Below are 21,203 nucleotides of genomic sequence, written 5' to 3'. Positions count from 1 at the left end.
AGTAGAATGATGTTTTGGTTGAAAATGCTAACATTTGTCCAAGAACTTAAAGCAAGGGGAGGAGGAAAAAAATCCCCATAAGGGCTACATTCTTGGCTCCTTCATGCCAAATGCTTGAAGCACTGTTTATTCATATGTATAATGACAAGCACCAGAAAACAACATGCAACATTCTCCCCCCACCCCTGATCTGCAATCCCAGAAGAAGGACATCTACGACCATGATAGTGGAGGGAACTCGTGTTCAGAAAAGGTCCAAGGTGGGCATCCTGGCAGGGCCAGAATTTACTAGGGCAAAGGCAAGTGCCCCACCAGCTGGCCTCCTCCCGGCAGCTGGAGAAACCAGACACCTTCTCCTGCCTCAGGCTCCACTAGGCAAAGTGGTGATGCCAGCCCTGGTTGGAGGGAACATGTGTCCTCTGAGGACAGTCCAGCCCTCTGAAGGTAATGAGGTGAAGCAGCCTTTCCTTTTAGGATGGCCATGAAGAGAGAGGCCATAGCCTAGATCAAGGCTCTTCTGGCTGAGAACAAGCCGGCCACTTGAAGAGGATAAAAGAGCCTTCTTGGCCTAAGGGAGAGTTCTGGGCTAGGAGTCCTTGGCAGGAGTGTATACCTACCCACCCCCTTTCCCTAGCTGAAGGGCCAATTAGTAACTTAGGCCCCCCAAATGAGAACACTTTATCCATCACATTTCAGATGAATTATAAATACGTACACAGAATGAAACATAGTTCCAGTAGAAGCTGCGCACAGACCCTCACAGGGGCCAGCCTGAAAAAACATGAAGGAACCCCTTTGTTCTCTGTGGCTCTGGAGCTGCAGGCACAGCTGTCCCACCTTGTCCTTGAGTAATCACGGGGACAGCTCAGGACAGAGAGGGGTTCAGACTTAGAAACACCCTCATCCCCATCTCCCAGCTTCCCTCCTCAAATCCTTTCCCCGAAAGCTAAAAAATACAAAATACCTAGTTTTTCACTGAAGGACTCTGGGGCATTTGAAGATATAAATCTCACACTCCCCTATCAAGCGGGGAAACTCTGACCCAAAAGATTGGCCCGAAGTCAAAGGTCCTGCCAACCCGGATTCCCCAGTAATGCACACGTTACTGCGGAGGGTGCTGAGGAAGGCGAGGAGGTTGGAGGGTTTGACTCAGTCCTGAGGAGGGACTGGCACAGGACACATCCACCTTTGGGATGACAAATGGGCTAACTGGCACTGGTTTGGAAAGTGGCTGAATTCTGCCTTTGTCACTCTTCCCTGGACAGCTCTATGACCAGAGAAGACTGACATGTTTTGAGTGGCATGGGAGGCAGGTGGCCCCTATCCAGGCAGCAGTGACTCTGGGGCCCTGGGGTCCAGAGAGGGACTGAAGGAGGTGTCAGGAAGAGGAGACACACCAAGGGCAAATATGGAACTGGGTCCCGAAGTGAAGAAGCACCAATAGCATCGGCCTGCCCTGGACTGAGGTGGGGGTGAGGGCTGGGGGGATAGAGCCTGGAAAAAATGAGACAGAGGAGGAATGGAGGACAAAGTGAGAGGGCATATTCTTTCATAAAGGTGAGAAGGGGAAGTGTGAACCAGCGTCCAGAGAAGGAGCAGGGAGGAGAAAAAAAAGGAGAAGAGAGTGAAGGGGAGGTGGGCCCATCCATCCATGTCCTGGGGCTCTGGGGCAGCTTAGACTCATGATGGTCCTTTTTCCTCCTTCCAACGCCCCTAGCTGGCCCCACAGGAATGAAAGGAAGGCCTGAACAGACTCAGAAAGGGACCTTGAATGCTTCAGATCTAAGAGGCTGGGGAAGGGGGCTGGACAGAGAGGCAGGAGGTGGGGAGGGCTTAAACAGAGAGCCCCCTCGCCCCCTCATCTTGTGTCCCAAGTGTAAGACAAGCCCAAGAAGGAGGACAGGGAGAAAGGTAGAGAATTTCTAGGGCAAGTAGGAGTTCAGAGTGTTGGTGGAAAGTGCCCCAGCAGGGAGGGGTGGGAGAACCAAGGGAAGAGAGAAAACTGATTCCCTAGCAAGTTTCCTGGCTACTGTTTCTTAAAGTTGCAATTCAGTTGCAATTGGGACCCGCTGGAAGGCTGCTTTCTAGGCAAGTCAGCCTCCTGGGTTCAAACACGATGGACTCTGTGGGCAAACAGGGGCCAGAGGAGGGAGTGGGGAACATACTGAGCTCAGACTGATGTCAGGTCAGTGCAGACATGGGGCCTTGATGACAGCCACTGAAGAGAGGTCACTAAACCACTGGTGGGCCCTCCATGCAAGAGAGCAGGGAGAAGGCTGCCAACCAATTTTCCCTCCCCCCCACTTTTATTGAAGCTGGACAGATCGATAGACGTGGCAGCAAGGAACCAGTCTCAGGTCTCCTGACCCCAGCCCTTGCCTGCAGCAGAGGCTGGTTCTCAGAGGCTGCGAGGGTACGTGTAAGACCCCAAGGAAGATGCCTGGGTCCAGGCAGTAGACAAGAAGCACTGAGCTCCTGCCATCTGGGACTCCAGGAAGAGGAGGGATAGGAAGGCACTGGGAGGGCTGCCCAGGTTTCCGACAGCTGGTGCCTGCCCATCAGTGAAGACGTCTCAAAGCCCAGAATGGTGGGGGAGGGAAGTTGGAGGAGAAGGAAGAGGGAGGTCCTGGAAGCCGGAGGTGATTGAAGAGGTGCTGTCCTGTTCGGGAGTAGCTGGGGGCTGCTTACTGCTTCTCCACCGCTCCCTGCTCAGCTGCGCTCTCCGGGCTGGCTCCCTGACCCTGGTCCTGGCCCTGCCCATGCCATGGGGTCTCCTTGAACACAAACCAACAGTTCCCGGCCCACAGGAAGAAGTTGATAAAGCCGAAGAGCTGCAAAGACATGGTGGGGGGGAGGAGGGAGGTCGTGAGAATAGGAAGGAAGGCATTGTGGGCACAGGGAGGGGGGATTCCTGCGTGAGGTTGGGGGAGGGAGGCATAGAGGGTTAGAAAGCCTGAAAGACAGAGGGCTGGCTGTAGAAGCATGGTGTAGGGCCATCACCCATTAAGGAGCTCTCTGATGAAGGTATCTAACTCTGTCTGCAGCATGCACCCAAATTGTGGCTTGGTCGCTGGAAGAATGTGATTCCTGGAGTGGAGTACCATGCAAAGCAGAGCAAAGAGCAAGGGCTCTCATGGTGCCTTGCCCAGCATCCTTGGGGCCTCCTGGGATGGGCGGGGCCAGAGCTGTCCAAGGTGCTCCTTTCCTAGGGCAGCCACCCAGCTGGCTCTATCCAAATATTTTATTCAAAATACTTAAAAAACTATCAGCAGGAAGTATTTAGGGGAGGTGTACGGATGTCTGTAATTAACTTTGAAATGCATTAACAATAAGATGGATTGATAGATGAACAGAGGCAGATAGATATGTGATAAACCAAGTCTAGTAAAATGTTAATGGTACAGTCTAGTTGATTAGTGTGTGGGTGTTCATTGTAAAAATTCTTTCAACTTCACTGTATGTGAACATTTTTACAGTACAGTCTTGGGAGGGGGGGAGTGGTGGGGAGGTGGAACCTATCATCAAAATTCCAGCAAGGTCTAGAAAGCTCCCTGGTGTACCAGCCATTAAACCTTTCAGTTACTGGGCCTTGGGGATGTTTTGACCATTTTCAGGGAGAGATTTCCCTAAGTAAAATTCTCTCAGTTGTGTCCGACTCTGCAACCCCATGGACTATACAGTCCATGGAATTCTTCAGGCCAGAATACTGGAGTAGGTAGCCTTTCCCTTCTCCAGGGGATCTTTCCAACCCAGGGATTGAACCCAGGTCTCTATCTGGGGATGTTTAAGCCAAGCTTTCCAGGGCAGGGCTGAAGTGGCTGGGATGACAGGGGTACATTTGCAAAACTCGAGGCCTCAGCTATTTAACAACTGATATAGAGATACTTTGATGTTCTAACAACTAAGGTGGCCGATACATGCATACCAGCTGGACCCACCACTGCCCAAAACTCTTTTCCAGCCTGGAGCTCCTTCTCATGCACTCTGGGTCAGCTCCCAGCTTTGAGCCCCACCACGGCCCTAGGCGCCCTCTTCATGCACTTGTGTGCATGCATGCACACACACATAAAGAGACAGGAGGAGTGGGAGGTGGTCACAGCGAGCATGCCAGGAGGTGGGGAGAACAGAGGGGAATGGGAGGCAGAGGGCAGGAGGGGGAAGAAACGGGAGGTTGAGTGGCCCTTCCCAAATGTCCCTTGGGATCAGCCAGAGGCCAGCAGCCAGCGTGAAGCAGAGGGGATGTGCTGGCTGCAGGTCCTCCGGATACCAGCTATGAGGACACCCTCCGGGTTCTTCTCAGCCCCTACTGCTGTGACTGGCCTGGGCATCAGGGACAGTGCTGCCTCCCCCAGACCCCATCAGCGGCCACAACTCTCACCACGGAGATGTTGGCCAGTCCCATGGAGGGTGTGGCCCCGGCACTGCACACCGCTTCCTCTCCATGGCACACAGACATGGCGGCAGTCAGGCTGGATGGCCGTGTGGCCCCCTTGACATCAGTCAGGCCCTTGCCCCAGGCAGCTGCAGCTACCAGCCAAAAAAAGGTGAAGGAGACAGTCACACAGAAGTCCTGGGAGGAGCAGAGGGACAGGAAATACAGTCAGAAAGGACTCCATGATTCTGCACTTCTTTTCCTCTTGCCCTAATCCACTGTGATCCTGGGGTCCCAGGACAGCTGCCTCTTCCCATCCTACCCGACACCTGGAGGCTCAGGGAGCCTAGATCATTCTGGGGAATCTGCCATCAAGAGAATCCTGCCAGCCAAGGCTACCCTTGCCCATGCCCTCAGAACTGAGGTCAGGGAACAAGTCATCTATTGGTCAGTGTCATCCCCAAACCCAAGCAGCCTAAACACACCACGCTCCCCTGCCCCAGCCTTTGCTTTGATCACCATTGCTCAGTTACACCTGGTGGCAGAGTTAGGGCAGACTGCAGGAGATAAGTGGGGATCCCCTAAGGCACCCTTTCCACCTTGCATGCCTAGGATAAGGAGAAAGCAAAGGGGACATAGCATTAATAATCGCTAGCACTTATGGAGGCTAACTATATACTATATATTTTTATACCAGATATTTTATCCTTCCAAAACAGTGAGATAGTTATTGTTATCTTTCCATTTTCTAGTCGAGGAAACTGACATTTAAAGAGGTTAAATAACTTGTCAAGAGCATATGGCTAGTAAGAGAGAGTGCTGGGGTTTGAACCCAAGCAAATCTGACTCTAGAGCCTGCTTCTTGAAGCTGTTGTGCCTCCTGTGAGCAGAGCAAGTGATGGGAAGTTGGTAGACACAGAGCCCTGAGACGTGGGCCTTCTACAGGCCCAAGGACCTGGCAGCCCCAGCACCCAAAGGGACCAACAGCAAAGAGCTGGCAGGGAGATTGAGGATGTTCACCTGCAGGGTCAGGGACCCAGGGAAGCTGCCATGCTTGTCCTCAGCCCAGGACGTACACCTCCTCAGTATCTCCTCCCCACCCCATCCCTCCTGGCTGTGCCCACTCACCACCAGTGGGAAGCGCCTATTTTCCGTATAGAGTTTGTGGAAACGCAGGTAGATGACGAGCGCAGCTATGGTGTAGAAGAAGGAAAAGATGCCCAGGGTCACGAAGAACTCGGCGGGGGCAGAGAAGTCTCCCATGAGGTGCATGGTCTTGGAGGTGGATTCATCATCACAGAGGGGCATCTCATACTGGACCCGGTTCAACCTGCAGGTGGCATGAAGCCAACCCTGAGCTCAGGGCAATCCTCTCCCCGGGCAAGCAGCAGGCCCTCCCTGCCCCAGGGGCAGTCCTGCTCCAGTTCTCGCCCAGGGACTCTTGCAGAGCCAAGAGAGGGGCATGTAGGGAGGAAAGTTTATGGAGGGAACCTTGGAGTCAAGACGGGAATTTCCCTGGAATTCTGGCCAAAGTCTACCTCCTGCTCGGCCACCACCTCACATTCGTCCGTGCTGTCCAGACACAGTGACCCTGTATTCCCAAGTATCTCCAGGACCCTTTAGGTCATAACCACAATATATATAGTTCATCCATCTCTGTCAGCCAAACCATCAGGGGAATCAGCTTCATTCTGCCCCTGGGAAAGCACTGTGACCAAGTTAAGATTGGAATTACCCGTTCTCAGACATTAAGTTCCCTAGTGAGACCACATTAGACCAAATCAAGAAAGGAGAACAAACACACTATTATGTGCAAGGGACAGCTGATCTAACTTGGATGCTGCTCCTAGAAATTTCTGAAGAGGTGAGCCCTGTCCCTATTCCCCTGTGAACACTTGGGCTCCCCCTTCTCTAAGCTCCTAGATACCCAGGAAAGAGTATTCCCTTCTACCTCCTGGTCAAGGTGTGCCTCCTTGTATTCTGGTGGTACAGGTGAGTGTTCCCCTTCACCTCTTTAGGATCTGAGTACTGACAAGCTTCCTTACCTTCAAGGCAGGGAGGAGGCAGTGGAGGGTAGAAGAGACTTGCCCAACTAGTCCAGACTCCTATAAGTCTCCACCCCACACAGTGGGGTTCTTTCTGTAGGAGCTGTCATTACCTGCTATTGGTTATTCATGGACTGGAACATTATTAAAACAAGAGTTTATCTGAGTTTCCCTTATATTTTTCTCTGGCTGCTGCTGCTACTGCTAAGTCGCTTCAGTCGTGTCCGACTCTGTGCGACCCCAGAGACGGCAGCCCACCAGGCTTCTCTGTCCCTGGGATTCTCCAGGCAAGAACACTGGAGTGGGTTGCCATTTCCTTCTCCAATGCATGAAAGTGAAAAGTGAAAGTGAAGTCGCTCAGTCGTGTCCGACTCTTAGCAGCCCCACAGACTGCAGCCTACCAGGCTCCTCCATCCATGGGATTTTCCAGGCAAGAGTACTGGAGTGGGGTGCCATTGCCTTCTCCTGTCTGAAATTCCTAAAGGGCAGGAAGGTTCTGTGCCTTGTAATTCTATTTGAAACTGGAGTGGCACACAACAAAAGGTCTTTAGGTTTCTGGAGGAGGAGGAGACCACTCAGGTCCTGCTGATCCAATGAGAGAGGATGTGCTGGGTCAGAATCAGCTCATGCTCACCTGAAGGGATAGCCGAATGAAACAATGATGGCGCTCACATCCTTGGCTTCGTTGTTGCAGCGAACCGTTGCTCCTGTCTCCCCGCTGTAGGAGCCGCAGGACCCGAAGGCGAAAATAGCAAAGAGCTGAGGGAGAGTGAAGCCCGTTTGAGAGTCAGAAAGTCTCAACTGGCCAAGATCTATCCCTCTGAACCACCCTGTCACTCCTAGCAGGTGCAGATATGGGATGGGGCCAAGTGAAAGTGAAAATGAAAGTCGCTCAGTCATGTCTGACTCTTTGCGACCCCACAGACTATAGTCCACTAGGCTCCTCTGTCCGTGGAATCTCCAGGCAAGAATACTGGAGTGGGTAGCCATTCCCAGGAGTCCCTTTAATCAAGTCCCTTCTGGCCAGGGACCCATGGCTTCTGTTGGTCTCCCAGCCTCAGGGTGCTCTGTTCACTGCACAGGATGCTGGACCAAATAGCCAAATGCCTAGGGTTGACTTTGACTGGTACCTGGGAGGGAAATGAAGAGGGAGAAATGGGCAGTTTCTAGGTCTCCCCACTGGATGTGACATTGGAGACCACAGATAGCCTCCTTAAGATGATGACTAACACAAAGCAATTTAGGCTTTGGAAACTTCTATCTCAATAGTGCACTTGAATTTCTTCCCCAAGGGAGAGGCATCCTAGAAATTCCCCTGTGCCAACTGAGATCGGGCATACATGGAATTCTTTCCATTTCTCCTTTGAAGGCATCATTCAATCTTGTCATTACCTTGTTGCTAACTTACAGTAACTTCGTGCCTCAGTGGAGATATAGCTGGAGGGGACCACTTCTGCCAAGCCTTCAGAGGGGCAAAGGGGGCAGGGGCCGGGCTGCTATCCCATGGTACCACCAGCTAACTTCTCTTCCCCTAAAGGCACCTTTCCTTCAGCAACAGTGCTGGCTGGGTTGATGCCGTCAGTCCTGGCTCAAACCCAGAGAAAAGTATCCTCCACTTGCCTTATCAGCCTTTGCTATTTCCCCAGTGGTGTTTCGCTCTATAATCTGTTGATGCTGCCATTTCTCGGTGTTGAGAACCAAAGGCATTTCAGATTACTTGAATTGTTTTCCTCTTCACCTTTCATCACATTACTAAACCTCCTATCTTGAGTGAAATGGAATTTCCTCATCCTACAATTTTCTAATCTCTTCCTGGGGACACACACTTTGGTTAGAAAAGGAGGTGAGAAATTGGAATTTCTTATTCTCCCACATCATCTGTTGAGGCCCCATTTCCTGTGTTCTTACCATTGGCTTGCGCATGATATAATCCTTTGCGTTAAGCAGTGAGCTTATTCTGTTAATTGTTCACGTTTTGTATGTTTCTATGTGATTCAGTATCTCAGACATGAATTACCTGGAAGACAGCTAATTCACATCCCAACCCTGCATCCAGAGTTGATAGAATAGAGTTGTGTGCATGGTATCTTGCTAATGCTCAGTAGTGTTGTGGAAGGAAAAGAGACCTGGGTTAGGAGTCTGGAAATCTGGGTCCTAGTCCTGGTCCTGTCACTAATGAGCCAGCAACTTCTAACAAGCCATTCTGTTCTCTGCATCTCAGTTTCCTCATCTGTAAAACGAGAGGTTTGGAGCAGGCCATCCCAAGGCCTTTTCCAGCTCTGTGGTTCTCTCACTCTGAGGGTAGCTCTCTCCATGTGCTCTTGGCTGGGTTTGCCAGCAGCTGCGCTCTGGTCCTGGGTGGTGTCCGGTGCCATTGCCCCACCTTGCATCGCCTGGCCTGGCAGATCTTCCCCAGGCTGGAGCCATTGACCCCTCTCTAAAGGTCATGATGGGTACCTCTCTGTTTCTAGGAGGTTTAATTCGAACAAACAAGAATTGTCTCCATCTTAACACTCCTCCAGGAAAGGAGATAGTGTAATCTCTCTCCAGTGCCTGAATATTCCTGATCTGACTTAAGCTACAGAGGCCACAGTGGAACCCTGTTGCTCATCTTCTTGACAGAACTGGAGAGAAGTCACTCAGAACCTCCGCCTCATCACCTTTACATACTCCAGGTTGCCTCCCTGGCATAACTGTGGCACTCCTCTAGCTCATCCTCATAAGGATTCTCTAATCTTTTGTCAGCTCTGTGGTTCTCTGAGTCCTCATGGAAGTGTCTTTGTTCCTCTTAGCTTCTGGCGTCCAGAACTGGACACCATTAGGACGTACTATTCTAGAAGGGCAGACAGTTGGATATATTTTTGCTGTTGGCAGTTAGTGAGTGGCTCTGTACAGGTGCCCCCTAAAAGTTGGTTCTTCTCACCTAGGGCAATGAACAGTTAGTTATGGAGCTTCTGTTTTACCAGCACTCTCTTGACTGACGCTCCTGACCAGCTACAGAAAGATGTCATTTATTGAGCATCTACTATGTCCCAGGCATTGTTCTAGGCGATATGACTTATTAGTGAACAAAAGAGAAAAACAAAATCTCTGTCTTCATGGATCTTGTACCCTAGAGCTTCACTATCCACTATGGTAGCAATTAGCCAAATGTGGTTATTTACATTTAAATTAATTAAAATTAAATAACATTTAAGATTTGGTGGCTCAGTCACACTATCCACATTTCAAGTGCTCACTAGCCACATGTGACTAGCAGCTTCCATACTGAACCACACAGATTATAGAACTTTTCCATCATTGCAGAAAGTTCTGCTATGTCCAGAAGACAGGCTTGAGGTTCTAAAAATCCTGAACCCTGCTTTATGATTCCTCCATGGGCAAAATATACCCATAGTAACTTTAGTAGTAACTGTATTCTCTTCTGTTCTGATTCTTTGAAAGTCAGGAGTCTCTAAACAACTTACATAATTTTATTAACCAGAATATATGGTTAAATCAGAACAACACAGTCAGAAGGTGTCAGATAACAGATGACAGTTTGCTATTAAGTGAACAGATAGTAGAATCTCAGGGAAATCTCTCAGGTTCACAGAACAGCAGAGCAAAAAGGATCTCAGAGATTATCAAGCGCAACAGTCTCATTTCATAGAGGTGGAAACTAAAGTCCCAAAAGATTAAGTGACTTTCCCAAGGTCACATTTAGCCAATGTGAGAGCCAGACTTAGAATTCACAACTCCTGATTGCTGGTTCACTGCTCTTTCTATGTCATCCATCCATTAATCAACAGTTATCAAGCATCTACTTTGTGCCAGAAGCTGCAGAATCCAAGATGAATGAGACCAGTACCTGCTGTCAAGAGTCTGCATCCAGAAAGGAGTCATGCTCAAATAAAAGCCAAAACATAACCCGGGATCACAGAATTATTAAGGCTGAAAAAAGAGATCTCTACTCTGTGCAGGGAGGATTGCAAAGAGGGAGGAAGTAGCTGTGCACCTTGGGATGCAGGATCAGAGAAAGATGCTTTCCCAGCTCCTTCCACCTTTCTGCACCTTTTTCCTGAACTGTGTCAGGGGACTGAGCCACAGGGAAGAGTGCAGAAGGCCAGTAATCACCTCTGTTACTAGGCACCAAGCTGGTCATAAAGAACAGAAGCCAAGGAAAGATGGAGACCCTGAGACAAGGGGCACCTCCGGGGCTCTCACGCCAACTAGCCTTCCTCCACATGGACCTGCATTGCTGGGAACAGCAGTGGCCATACTCTCCTCCTCCTCCTCCTCCTCCTTTTCCTCTTCCTCCTGCCTCTGCATCTCTGTTGGAAAGATGTAAGAATAACCTTGCTAGTTTAAGGATGAGGCTCCACTTTGGCTTGACTTGCTTTTTGGTGATAACCTTTGTCAGTCCTGAGAACACTAACATTTCCACTTAGCGCAGAGCACAAGGAAGACAAGTTCTCCCCCAAAGCCTATTCTCACACAATCATCTCATTGGTTGTTACAGACTCTGATGGTGTGCTTTTGAATTTTCCATATTTATTGAAATACCTTATTTTCACTACCAAGACCCCAGAGCCAAATAAGTGACTTTAGTACCTCAAAAGTGAGTTACTGATCAAGGGCATGCCCAGTTAAAAATAATATGACATTATCAGAACAGTGAGCTTCCCTTGTAAGAATCAGCTTGCAATGCAGGAGACCTTGGTTCAATCCCTGGATTGGGAAGATCCCCTGGAGAAGGGAAAGGTTACCCACTCCAGTATTCTGGCCTAGAGAATTCCATGGACTATACCCATGGGGTTGCCAAGAGTTGGACAAGACTGAGCGACTTTCACTTTCACTTTCATTGGAACAGTGACTGAAAAATCCAAGTGATTCATACCTTACCCTCAGAGTGGGGTAAAGGGGAGAGGGAGGATAAGGAGGAAGATAAGAAGATGGGTAAGGAGGAAAAGGGGGCAACAGAGGATGAGATGGTTGGATGGCATCACCGATTCAATGGACATGAGTTTGAGCAAACTCCAGGAGATGGTGAAGGACAGGGAAGCCTGGCTTGCTACAGTCTATGGGATCGCAAAGAGTTGGACACAACTTAGCAAATGAACAAGAACAGAGTAGGGATTTGGCAGTAACATCTAAATGATCTTACCAAAGGACAGGTCTAGCTGCATAAGGGGGAAAGTTAGGGAGAATGAGAGGTCTGGGAACCAACACTTACTGAATACCTCTTGGATTGCCAGGCTCACCATGGTCTTCTCAGATGCTCCAATGCTTTACAGATATTACTTTCTGTAATCTTTCCAGAGAGCTTATGAAATGTATCTTACCCTCATTTACAGATAAGAAACTGAGACCCACGAAGATTTCATCACTTATCCAAGCTTCCATAGCTAGAAAGCTGAGAAAAACTAGTTCCCCAATAATTGGTATATGCCCATGTTCTTTGCCTAGCTTAGTGTAGACTCAGTGAGACCCCAGAACTGAAATAGAGGTGAGATTAGTTCATGTTAAAATTTTAAAAGGATACGCTAATAGAAGAATAACATTACTTTAACTCACCAGAATTCCAGTAAAAGCTTTGGTTTCTTGGTAATAGTGACAACAGAGTTTTCAGTTATCATTACAATAACTGCAAGCTTTGTGTGTGGTGGTTTTTTTCCCCTTGTCCAGACAGGAGTATTTGATCCCTCCAAGCAGGAAATATGCAAAAAGTCCCAAATGATATTTTCACTGTCATTTTGGTGCTGGTTCCTGGGGCCAGTGCCTGTGTTCACCTGGAGAGACTCAGGGCAAGTGAAACTCACTTTGGATTCAGGTTACCAGGATGGCAGTAAAAGCAAAGCATATCTCTTTATGAGGCTACCCTGTGAATGAAAGCTGAGTTCAGAGCCTAGCCATGGACTCCTGGATTGAGTACTATGAGAGAAAAGCATAACTTCCTCTCTAAGAAACTGAGGATCTTAAAAGTCAAACTGGTTTTAACTCTTAGGGATCAGAGCTGACTGTGGACGGGACCAGGCATTGCTTTGTGCAGCCTTAGAGAAATGTTATGGGTATTGGCTGGGGGTGGGTTGGGAAAAGGACAGAAAGGTTGAAGAAAGAAGCCTTTCAGAATCCGCCCCCATGGAGGATGATTCCATGGTCTAATAACCTCATTGTTTTCCTCATCCCTTGATAGTCTTTCTCAAATTTCCCTTAGATCCAATTGTCTAGTTTAATGATAAAACCATACTGTTTTATTTCCGGTTCTGCTCCTCTGGATTGCTTATAATGGCTTTCCAGCTCCGGAAAGCAGACACATGGAGCCTTAAGATCACTCTTCCATGGACCCCTCAGATACTCATGGGGTGCGTCAGAGCAGGGAAGTGAGGAGAGGTGAAAGAGCTCAGTCAGCAATCATTCCAAATGCTCTCGAGGCAGTAGGGAGAGTGGAAAGTCCCCACTAGGTCCCAGAGTTTGCACTCAGGAGCTCCCCAGGCTGGCCTGTAGCCCCAGTCAGGGTCTCGGATATCGGATGATAACCCCAAATGCACTATTGCTCCTGAATTCCAGATCTGATGATTCTCATCCAAAGGATGACTTATGAATCAGTTACACAGTGTTAACTCCTGTCTCCAGCGAGTTAAAAGCCCTTTAGAACTCAATCCTCCTCAGTATTAATGGTAACTTATTCCCCAGCTGAATTTTGTGCTGAAAGCACATTAATTAAGTTATTCACACACCATTTGGTGCGCGGATTGTCTAACAAATCTCTTCTGTGATAGTGCACTAAATGCTCCCGACAGGTCTTTATAATTTGAAAGAGTGACTGCACCTGTCCAGGTTCCTAATTTATACACTGGGAAGGACAGAGAACATGCTAAGGTCTCAAAGTACCAGTCAGGCAGGAGAAGATGGTGTTTCCCCTATACCACTACAGGGAAACCGAGGCCCTGGGCAAATGATTTCTTCAAGGTCACAGAATAAGTCTAATCAAGGGTAATGTTCTAGCATGCCAACCCATTTAGAGCAGAAAGGGACCCTAGGGACAGTCTGATCAACATTTGATTAATATTGGAAACTGAAGCCCAAAGAAGAGATTTCTTCCAAGGTCAAGTAGGTAGAAAAGGCAGGTCCAGGTCTGCAACCTAAGGCCCTAGCTTTCCAGCTCAATGTTCTATCTTAGTCTGTTGCTGCTACTGCTGCTAAGTCACTTCAGTCGTGTCCGACTCTGTGCGACCCCATAGACGGCAGCCCACCAGGCTCTGCCGTCCCTGGGATTCTCCAGGCAAGAGTACTGGAGTGGGTTGCCATTGCCTTCTCCATATCTTAGTCTACAAGGCACATTTTGGCTGACTTTTATTGTCTTATTTTTCTTTTCTTTATTTCATCCCAAAGCCATGAAATCCATTCATTCATTCAGGCACTTGCTACCACAGTTACAGCAACGCAGATTACTCTAGTGATCGCAGCAGAGCAGGCCTGCCGGCCAGGACCCTGTCCCTTGAGTCCACCTCCAGGATCAGTCAGGCCCTGGCAGATCTGGGGACAGGATGATACCCGTCGCCTGCCTCCTTCCCTCCTCTGCCCTCCGCAGCTTTCCTCGTCCCCCTTGTCCTCCTCCCCCCTCCCGCCACCCGGGAGTGGTATGTGCAGGATCAGAGTTCTGGAAAGGTTACACCCGGGTCCTCTCGCCCGGGTGAAATGTGAGCGCCCTGGGCAAAAGCTCCTTGCACATAGAAGGACTGAATCCGGGACTCCGCATGCCTCGTTCCTCACCCTCCTGCCACCAAGTGCTGGAGAAGCAACCCCAGCCCACCCCTCCCCCGCCCACCTGTCGCCGCCCCCCACCCTTCCGCCCGGCCAGCCGCAGCACCTCCCCACCCCACCCCCCCAACTCCGGCCACATTGCTTAGGGTCAGCGTCACAGCCCAGACTCCCGAAATAGCCCTCGGCTGGGGTTGCGACTCACCCACTGGAGAACTTTGATGAAGCCCAGCGGCTCCTCCAGCCGCCGCCAGTGCAGCCCCACGAGCAGGCGGTCCACCTGCAGAGACACAGCCCGCCCGGGGTCAGGGCGGTGGGACCAGGGAGGGCGCTGCCCTCTTTCTCCCACTCACATGCGGGAGAAGGGGCGGAATAAGGGTCGGCCCGACACCCCGGTAGAGGAGGAGAGACGAGAGGGAGCCTCAGGGGCGTGAGGGGAGTACCTGCTGGCGAGGCGACTTGTCCGCGGTGCGGCTGGAGCTCTCCGTCGAGGACATGCTGGCGCAGCGGGGCCGGGGCGCGGCGCGGGGGCTGCGGGGGCTGCGGGGACTGTGGTGGGGCTGAGGGCTGCTGACCCGCGGCGCGGGAAGCGGGCGGTACCGGAGCTGGAGCGGCCGTCGGCCGCCCGGTATCCAGGCTGGCTGGGTGGGTCGCGGGGGGCGCTGCTGCTCGCGCTCTCCGAGGCCGCGGCCGCCGCTCTGCCCGGCCGGCTGCAGAAAGCCCCCGAGTCCAATTCAAACTTCTGTCAAACTCACGAACCAACTTGGCAGCCGAGTCACGTGGCGCCCGCTCTCAAGCCCTCCTCCCGCCCCCTTAGCTCCCGGGTCCCTGCCCGCGCGGGACGCCTTAAAGGGACCTGTGGCCTCTGCCGGCAGTTCGGCCGCGAGGGGGCTCCGGTTCTTTGCCAGAGCCTCCAGGGGTCAGCGAGACACCGCGGCCACCCGACCCACAACCCAAGTGGGGAACTGGCCCGGCGCGCTGGCAGTCACCGGCTCCCAAGTTTATCTTTCCCAAATTTCCTGGATTTGGAGCTGCTCAGTGCCTTTCCTCTTCCTCAACATGTAGAACCTAAAGCATTCTCATCAAAGCATTTTATCAGTACTGAAATAAAGTTCTAAAACTTCTGGTTAGCAAACTGCTTTCTCCCAAAATCTTCAAAGCCAGAACAGACGAAAAGGGCAATAGAAGATACCCAGTTTGTGCTGTCTAGTTAGGCGTTGCTGTCTATGGGGTCGCACAGAGTCGGAAAAGACTGAAGCGACTTAGCAGCAGCAGTAGGGGTTGCTTTAATTTTTTAACAGCAAAAACCATTCTTACCTTAGTGATTTAAAAGTTATGGATCATTGAGAAGTTTAAAATAGCCACTGCCATTTAAATGAGAGTGAAAAATAGTCTTTGAGGAATGGAAGGGGCTCAGAAGATGTACTTTGTGTTGAAAATTTGACGTTGTTACTTAGGATCTACCGTAAACCGGTCCCTAATTTTCCAACTGGGTTCTGCACGAGCCGGAATGAGTAATGATGCATATTACACGTTCGGTTTACAGGAGTGTAAATGTTAAGTACTGAGAGGTTAAGTGATTTGTCCAAAGTCACTGAGCGAGCCAGTGGGGATGGGGGTGGGGCATAGTCAAAGAAACTGCCTTCACCTTCTAAAAATTGGCTGTAAATGTGTATCCATCGCCTGAGTATCATTCCTGGAAGTCCCTTCTGGTACTTCAGAATGACTTTTGAGGGAACATTTAGCTATTATTAATGCGATTTGTCCCCTACATAAGTGCCTTGCAAGCTTGGAGGTGGTCAATGAGGGGGGTCAAGTCACCTGGGCTTGAAAGGAATTTCTCCAGTGGACTTCCATGCAAATCTAGGCTAAGCAAGGAACTGCTGAGTCCCCAATCCATGAGTGCCTACATGCTCAGTTGTGACCGACTCTGTGGCCCTATGGACTGTAGCCCGCCAGGCTCTTCTGTCCATGGGGTATCTCAGGCAAGAATACTGGAGTGGGTTGCCATTTCCTTCTCCAGGGGGTCTTGCTTCTTGCAGACCCCAGGACTGAACCTGTATCTCTTGCATCTCCTGTGCTAGCAGGCAGATTCTTCACCACAGTGCCACCTGGGAAGCCCCGCCCCCAATCCAGGTGATAATAAATTGTCCTGTAGTCTCAGAGATTCCTTTTCTATGGAATAGGGATAATAATTTCTGTCCTTATTTCATAAAGTGATCAGCAGCTTAAGTGGTATAAGGTATGTAAATACCCACACTACACACGTGAAATAATACACTCATTAGCAATGTCAACAACAATATGCATGTGGAATACAATGCAATCAGAGAAGAACCAGAATAACACAGCAAAAATCCACATACCCACCAATCAGCCATGTGAAATTTAACACTCTTCTTCATTTTTCTCAAATCTATTCTTTAAAAACAAAATTAAAATTGCATGTAAAATTGAACCCCTGGGTGTACCCTCATATCATTCTCTCCCTTTTTCCTTGCTTTAAGTAACAACTATCCCATCCTGCATTTGTTTTTAGTTAGCCTCATGTATATTTTAGTGCTTTTTCTATATATATATAACTATATACATGACTGTATGACTGTATCTAGAAATTATACACATTCACCATTATTTTTTGGATTGTTTTAAATGTTATGTAAACAATATCATACGTTAGGTATCCTTCCTCTGCTTTTTTTTTAAACATAATGTTGTGTTTGTAAGAGTCATCTAGCCTGATGCACGTACCTTTAGTTCATTCTTTTTAGCTATAAGGAATTCCACTACATACATATACCATATGTATTCACTTATTCTCATATTGATGGACATTGAGGTTATTTCCAAACATCTATTCTCACAAACAGTCCTGCATCGCATGTCTACATATGTCCTGCATCTGTGCCTAGGTTACTTCACAGCAAGACATTTCCAAACTTTTCTTTTTTAATACAAATGCTGGTAAGAAATACATTTTTATGTCATGATCCATGATGTAAATGGAAACAAAAGTTTCACAAAAAGCTTTCATATTTTCTATTCCATTTCATTTTTTAAAAAAGTCTGATGATCCAGAAGCAAATCCAGGTTTTGTGGGGGCTAAAGTTTATACAATTTGGGCACTCTCTCTAGAAAAAGAATAGAAAATTATGAATAAAAAATATTAGCCAGGTATTGGAAGAAGCTTTGCAAGTGAGAGGTCCTAAAGCTTAAGCTTCATTAGTTTTAGGGTCCCTCTGAGTAGACACACTAAATTAATTTAATGATTCATTAATAATGATGGATCTCTACCAGCAGTTTGAGAAACATTACTCTATACCTAAAAGTGAGCTAGCTGGGTCGTGAGATGTGAACACTGCAACTCTGAGTTTTGATAAATGTTTATACCCATGTAACTACCACCATGATCCAGATAACAAAATCTTCCATCATTCCCAAGTGGTTCTTCCTGCCATTTTGCTGTCAATCCCGAGTCAACTGCTGATCTGCTTTGTCATTATAAATTTGCTTTGCATTTGCCTAACCCTAGAGGAGCCATTATAAATTATATTATATTATTTTTAAATATAATTTTAAACTTAAGTTTCCTTTTGACAATTGTTAGCATATAGAAACATGATTGATGTTGTTTCTGTTGACATTGTATCCTATGACTTTCCTAAAGTCACGTTTTAGTTCCACGAGTTTTTTGTAGGTTCCTTGGGATTTTCTATGTAAACAATTATATCGTCTGCAAATAGAGAAAGTTTTATTTCTTCCTTTATAAACTGTATGCCTTTTATTTATTTTCCTTGTCCTATTGCACTGGCTAGGACTTTCAGTGTGATGTCGAATAGGACTGGTGACAATGGACATCGTTGCCTTGTTCCTGACCATCAGACAAAGTATCCAGCTTTTCACCATTTCATGTGATGTTAACTCTATGTTTTTTATTAATGCCCTTATCAGCTTCTGTCAGTTTCTTTTCTATTTCGAGTTTGCTGAGAGTTTTTAATTACGGATGGATGTTGAATTTTGTCACGTGCTTTTTCTGTATCAATTGATAATGATCATATTTTTTTTCTTCTTTGGACAATTATGACAAGTATGGTAGATTACACTGATAAATCTTTTAGAATTCTTTTTTGGCTACACTGGGTCTTTGTGGCTGCACACAGCCTTTCTCTAGTTGTGACAAGCCAGGGCTCGTCTCTAGTCTCAGTGCACGGGCTTCTCATTGTGGTGGCTTCCCTTGCGGCAGAGCTCAGGCTCCAGGGTGTGCAGGCTTCAGTAGGGGCATGCGGGCTTGGTAGCTGCGGCTCATGGGCTCTAAAGCATGGGTTCAGTAGTTGCAGCATGGAGGCTTAGTTGCCCTGTGGCACGTGGAATCTTCCCAGACTAGGGATAGAACCTGTGTCTCCCGCATTAGAAAGCAGATTCTTAATCACTGGACCACCAGGGAAGTCCTACTTTTTAGAATTTTAAAAGGATATGTAAATATATGTCTATATGAAATTATATAGAAATATATATATCAGGCTATGGTTTTTCCAGTGGTCATGTGTGGATGTGAGAGTTGGACTGTGAAGAAAGCTGAGCATCGAAGAATTGATGCTTTTGAACTGTGGTGTTGGAGAAGACTCTTGAGAGTCCCTTGGACTGCAAGGGGATCCAACCAGTCCATTCTGAAGGAGATCAGCCCTGGGATTTCTTTGGAAGGAATGATGCTAAAGTACTTTGGCCACCTCACGCGAAGAGTTGACTCACTGGAAAAGACTCTGATGCTGGGAGGGATTGGGGGCAGGAGGAGAAGGGGACGACAGAGGATGAGATGGCTCGATGGCATCACTGACTCGATGGACATGAGTCTGAGTGAACTCCGGGAGTTGGTGATGGACAGGGAGGCCTGGTATGCTGCGATTCATGGGGTCGCAAAGAATTGTACATGACTGAGCGACTGAACTGAACTGAACTGATATATATCATTTTAAAATAAAGCATTAATACATGTTTACACACATACATATATATGTGTGTATATATATATATATGTATATACACATACATACATACATTTTGTTTTTAGAGAAGTGTTAGATTCAGAGTAAAATTTGGCAAAATGTGCACAGAATTCCCACCTCCCTACCCTGTCCCTGAACACAGGCTCTCTGATCATCAACAACCCAAATCAGTATGGTACATTTATTTGTAACAATCAATGAGCCAACATTGACACATCATTATCAACCAAAGTCCCTAGTTTACATTAGGGTTTACTCTTTGTATATTATATAGTCTATGGATGTTGACAAATGTACAATGACATGTATTCACTCTTATAATGTTATGCAGAATAATTTCACCACCCTAAAAATATCCCAAGCTTTACCTGTTCATCCCCGCCTTCCCACCACCCCCTGGCAACCAACTACTTATCTTCCTACCTCCCTACTTTTGTTTTATCCAGAATATCACACCGTTGGAATCATTCAGTACATAGCCTTCACAGATTGACTTCTTCCACTGAGTAATATGTTTTCGTTTCAGTTCAGTTGCTCAGTTATGTCCAAATCTTTGCAACTCCATGGACTGCAGCACGCCAGGCTTCCCTGTCCATCACCAACTCCCAGAGCTTGCTCAATGTCCACATCCATTGAGTCGGTGATGGCATCCAACTATCTCATCCTCTATCATCCCTTTCTCCTTCTGCCTTCAATCTTTCCCAGCATCAGGGTCTTTTCCAATGAGTCAGTTCTCACATCAGGTGGCCAAAGTATTGGAACTTCAGCTTCAGCATCAGTCCTTACAGTGAATATTCAGGACTGAGTTCCTTTAGGATGGACTGGTTGGATCTCCTTGCAGTCCAAGGGACCCTCAAGAGTCTTCTTCAACACCACAGTTCAAAAGCATCAATTCTTTGGCGCTCAGCTTTCTTTATAGTCCAACTGTCACATCCATATGTGACTACTGGAAAAACCATAGCTTTGACTAGATGGACCTTTGTTGACAAAGTAATGTCTCTGCTTTTTAATATGCTGTCTAGGTTGGTCATAGCTTTTCTTCCAAGGAGCAAGCATCTTTTAATTTCATGGCTGCAGTGACCATCTGCAGTGATTTTGGAGCCCCCCAAAATAAAGTCTGTCACTGTTTCCACTGTTTCCCCATCTATTTGCCATGAAGTGATAGGACCGGATGCCATGATCTTAGTTTTCTGAGTGTTGAGTTTTAAGCCAGCTTTTTCATTCTCCTCTTTCACTTTCATCAAGAGGCTTTTTAGTTCCTCTTCGCTTTCTGCCTTATTTTATGGGTGGTGTCATCTGCATATCTGAGGTTATTGATATTTCTCCCAGCAATCTTGATTCCAGCTTGTGCTTCATCCAGCCCAGCATTTCACATGATTTACTCTGCATATAAGTTAAATAAGCAGGGTGACAATATACAGCCTTGATGTACTCCTTTCCCAATTTGGAACCAGTCAATTGTTTCATGTCTGGTTCTAACTGTTGCTTCTTGACCTGCATACAGGTTTCTCAGGAGGTGGGTAAAGTGGTCTGGTATTCCTGTCTCTTGAAGAATTTTCCACAGTTTGTTGTGATGCACGTAATCAAAGGCTTTAGCGTAGTGAATGAAGCAGAAATTTTTCTGGAATTCTCTTGTTCTTTTTTTTTTTAATCATGATGTGTTATTCTTTATATGTTTTCTATTATATATGCATATATTATATATTATTGAATTCAATTTTTAAATATTTGTTGAGTTTTTGTTTTTTGTTTTTGTGTGTGGTTTTTTTTTTTTTTTGATCGTGCCACTGCTTGGCAGGCAAAATCCTAGTTCCCTGACCAGGGATCAATCCCTGTGCAGCAGAAGTGTGGAGTCCTAACCACTGAACCACCAGGAATCCCCCAGCTGGGGATTTTTTTTCACCTATGTTCATGAGGAGTATTGGTTTGTAGTTTTCTTTTTTGGACTCCCTTTCTTTGGTTTTGTTATCAAGGTAATGGTAGCCTCCTAAAATGAGTTAGAAAATGTTACTTTCTCTTTATGTTTTCTGGAGAGCTTTT

The 21,203-nt window shown here is 47.5% G+C and overlaps 1 protein-coding gene across 1 annotated transcript; it reads right to left on the bottom strand.

Moving 5' to 3' along the window:
* Positions 1 to 92: 92 nt before the first annotated feature.
* Positions 93 to 14,913, bottom strand: SYPL2 (synaptophysin like 2). Its single transcript, XM_015092157.3, has 6 exons — positions 14,604 to 14,913; positions 14,366 to 14,440; positions 7,052 to 7,176; positions 5,501 to 5,702; positions 4,379 to 4,570; positions 93 to 2,831 (listed from the first exon to the last, which is right to left on the bottom strand). Exons 1-6 carry the CDS (start codon positions 14,655 to 14,657, stop codon positions 2,685 to 2,687), a joined length of 795 nt encoding a protein of 264 aa, XP_014947643.2. The 5' UTR covers positions 14,658 to 14,913; the 3' UTR covers positions 93 to 2,684.
* Between the last annotated feature and the right edge of the window lie 6,290 nt (positions 14,914 to 21,203).

The sequence above is a fragment of the Ovis aries genome, chromosome 1 (genome assembly GCF_016772045.2).
Source record: "Ovis aries strain OAR_USU_Benz2616 breed Rambouillet chromosome 1, ARS-UI_Ramb_v3.0, whole genome shotgun sequence".
Lineage (NCBI taxonomy): Eukaryota > Metazoa > Chordata > Mammalia > Artiodactyla > Bovidae > Ovis > Ovis aries.
The sequence above is the reverse complement of the archived record's forward strand: the minus strand, read 5'-3'. Positions and strand labels throughout refer to the sequence as shown.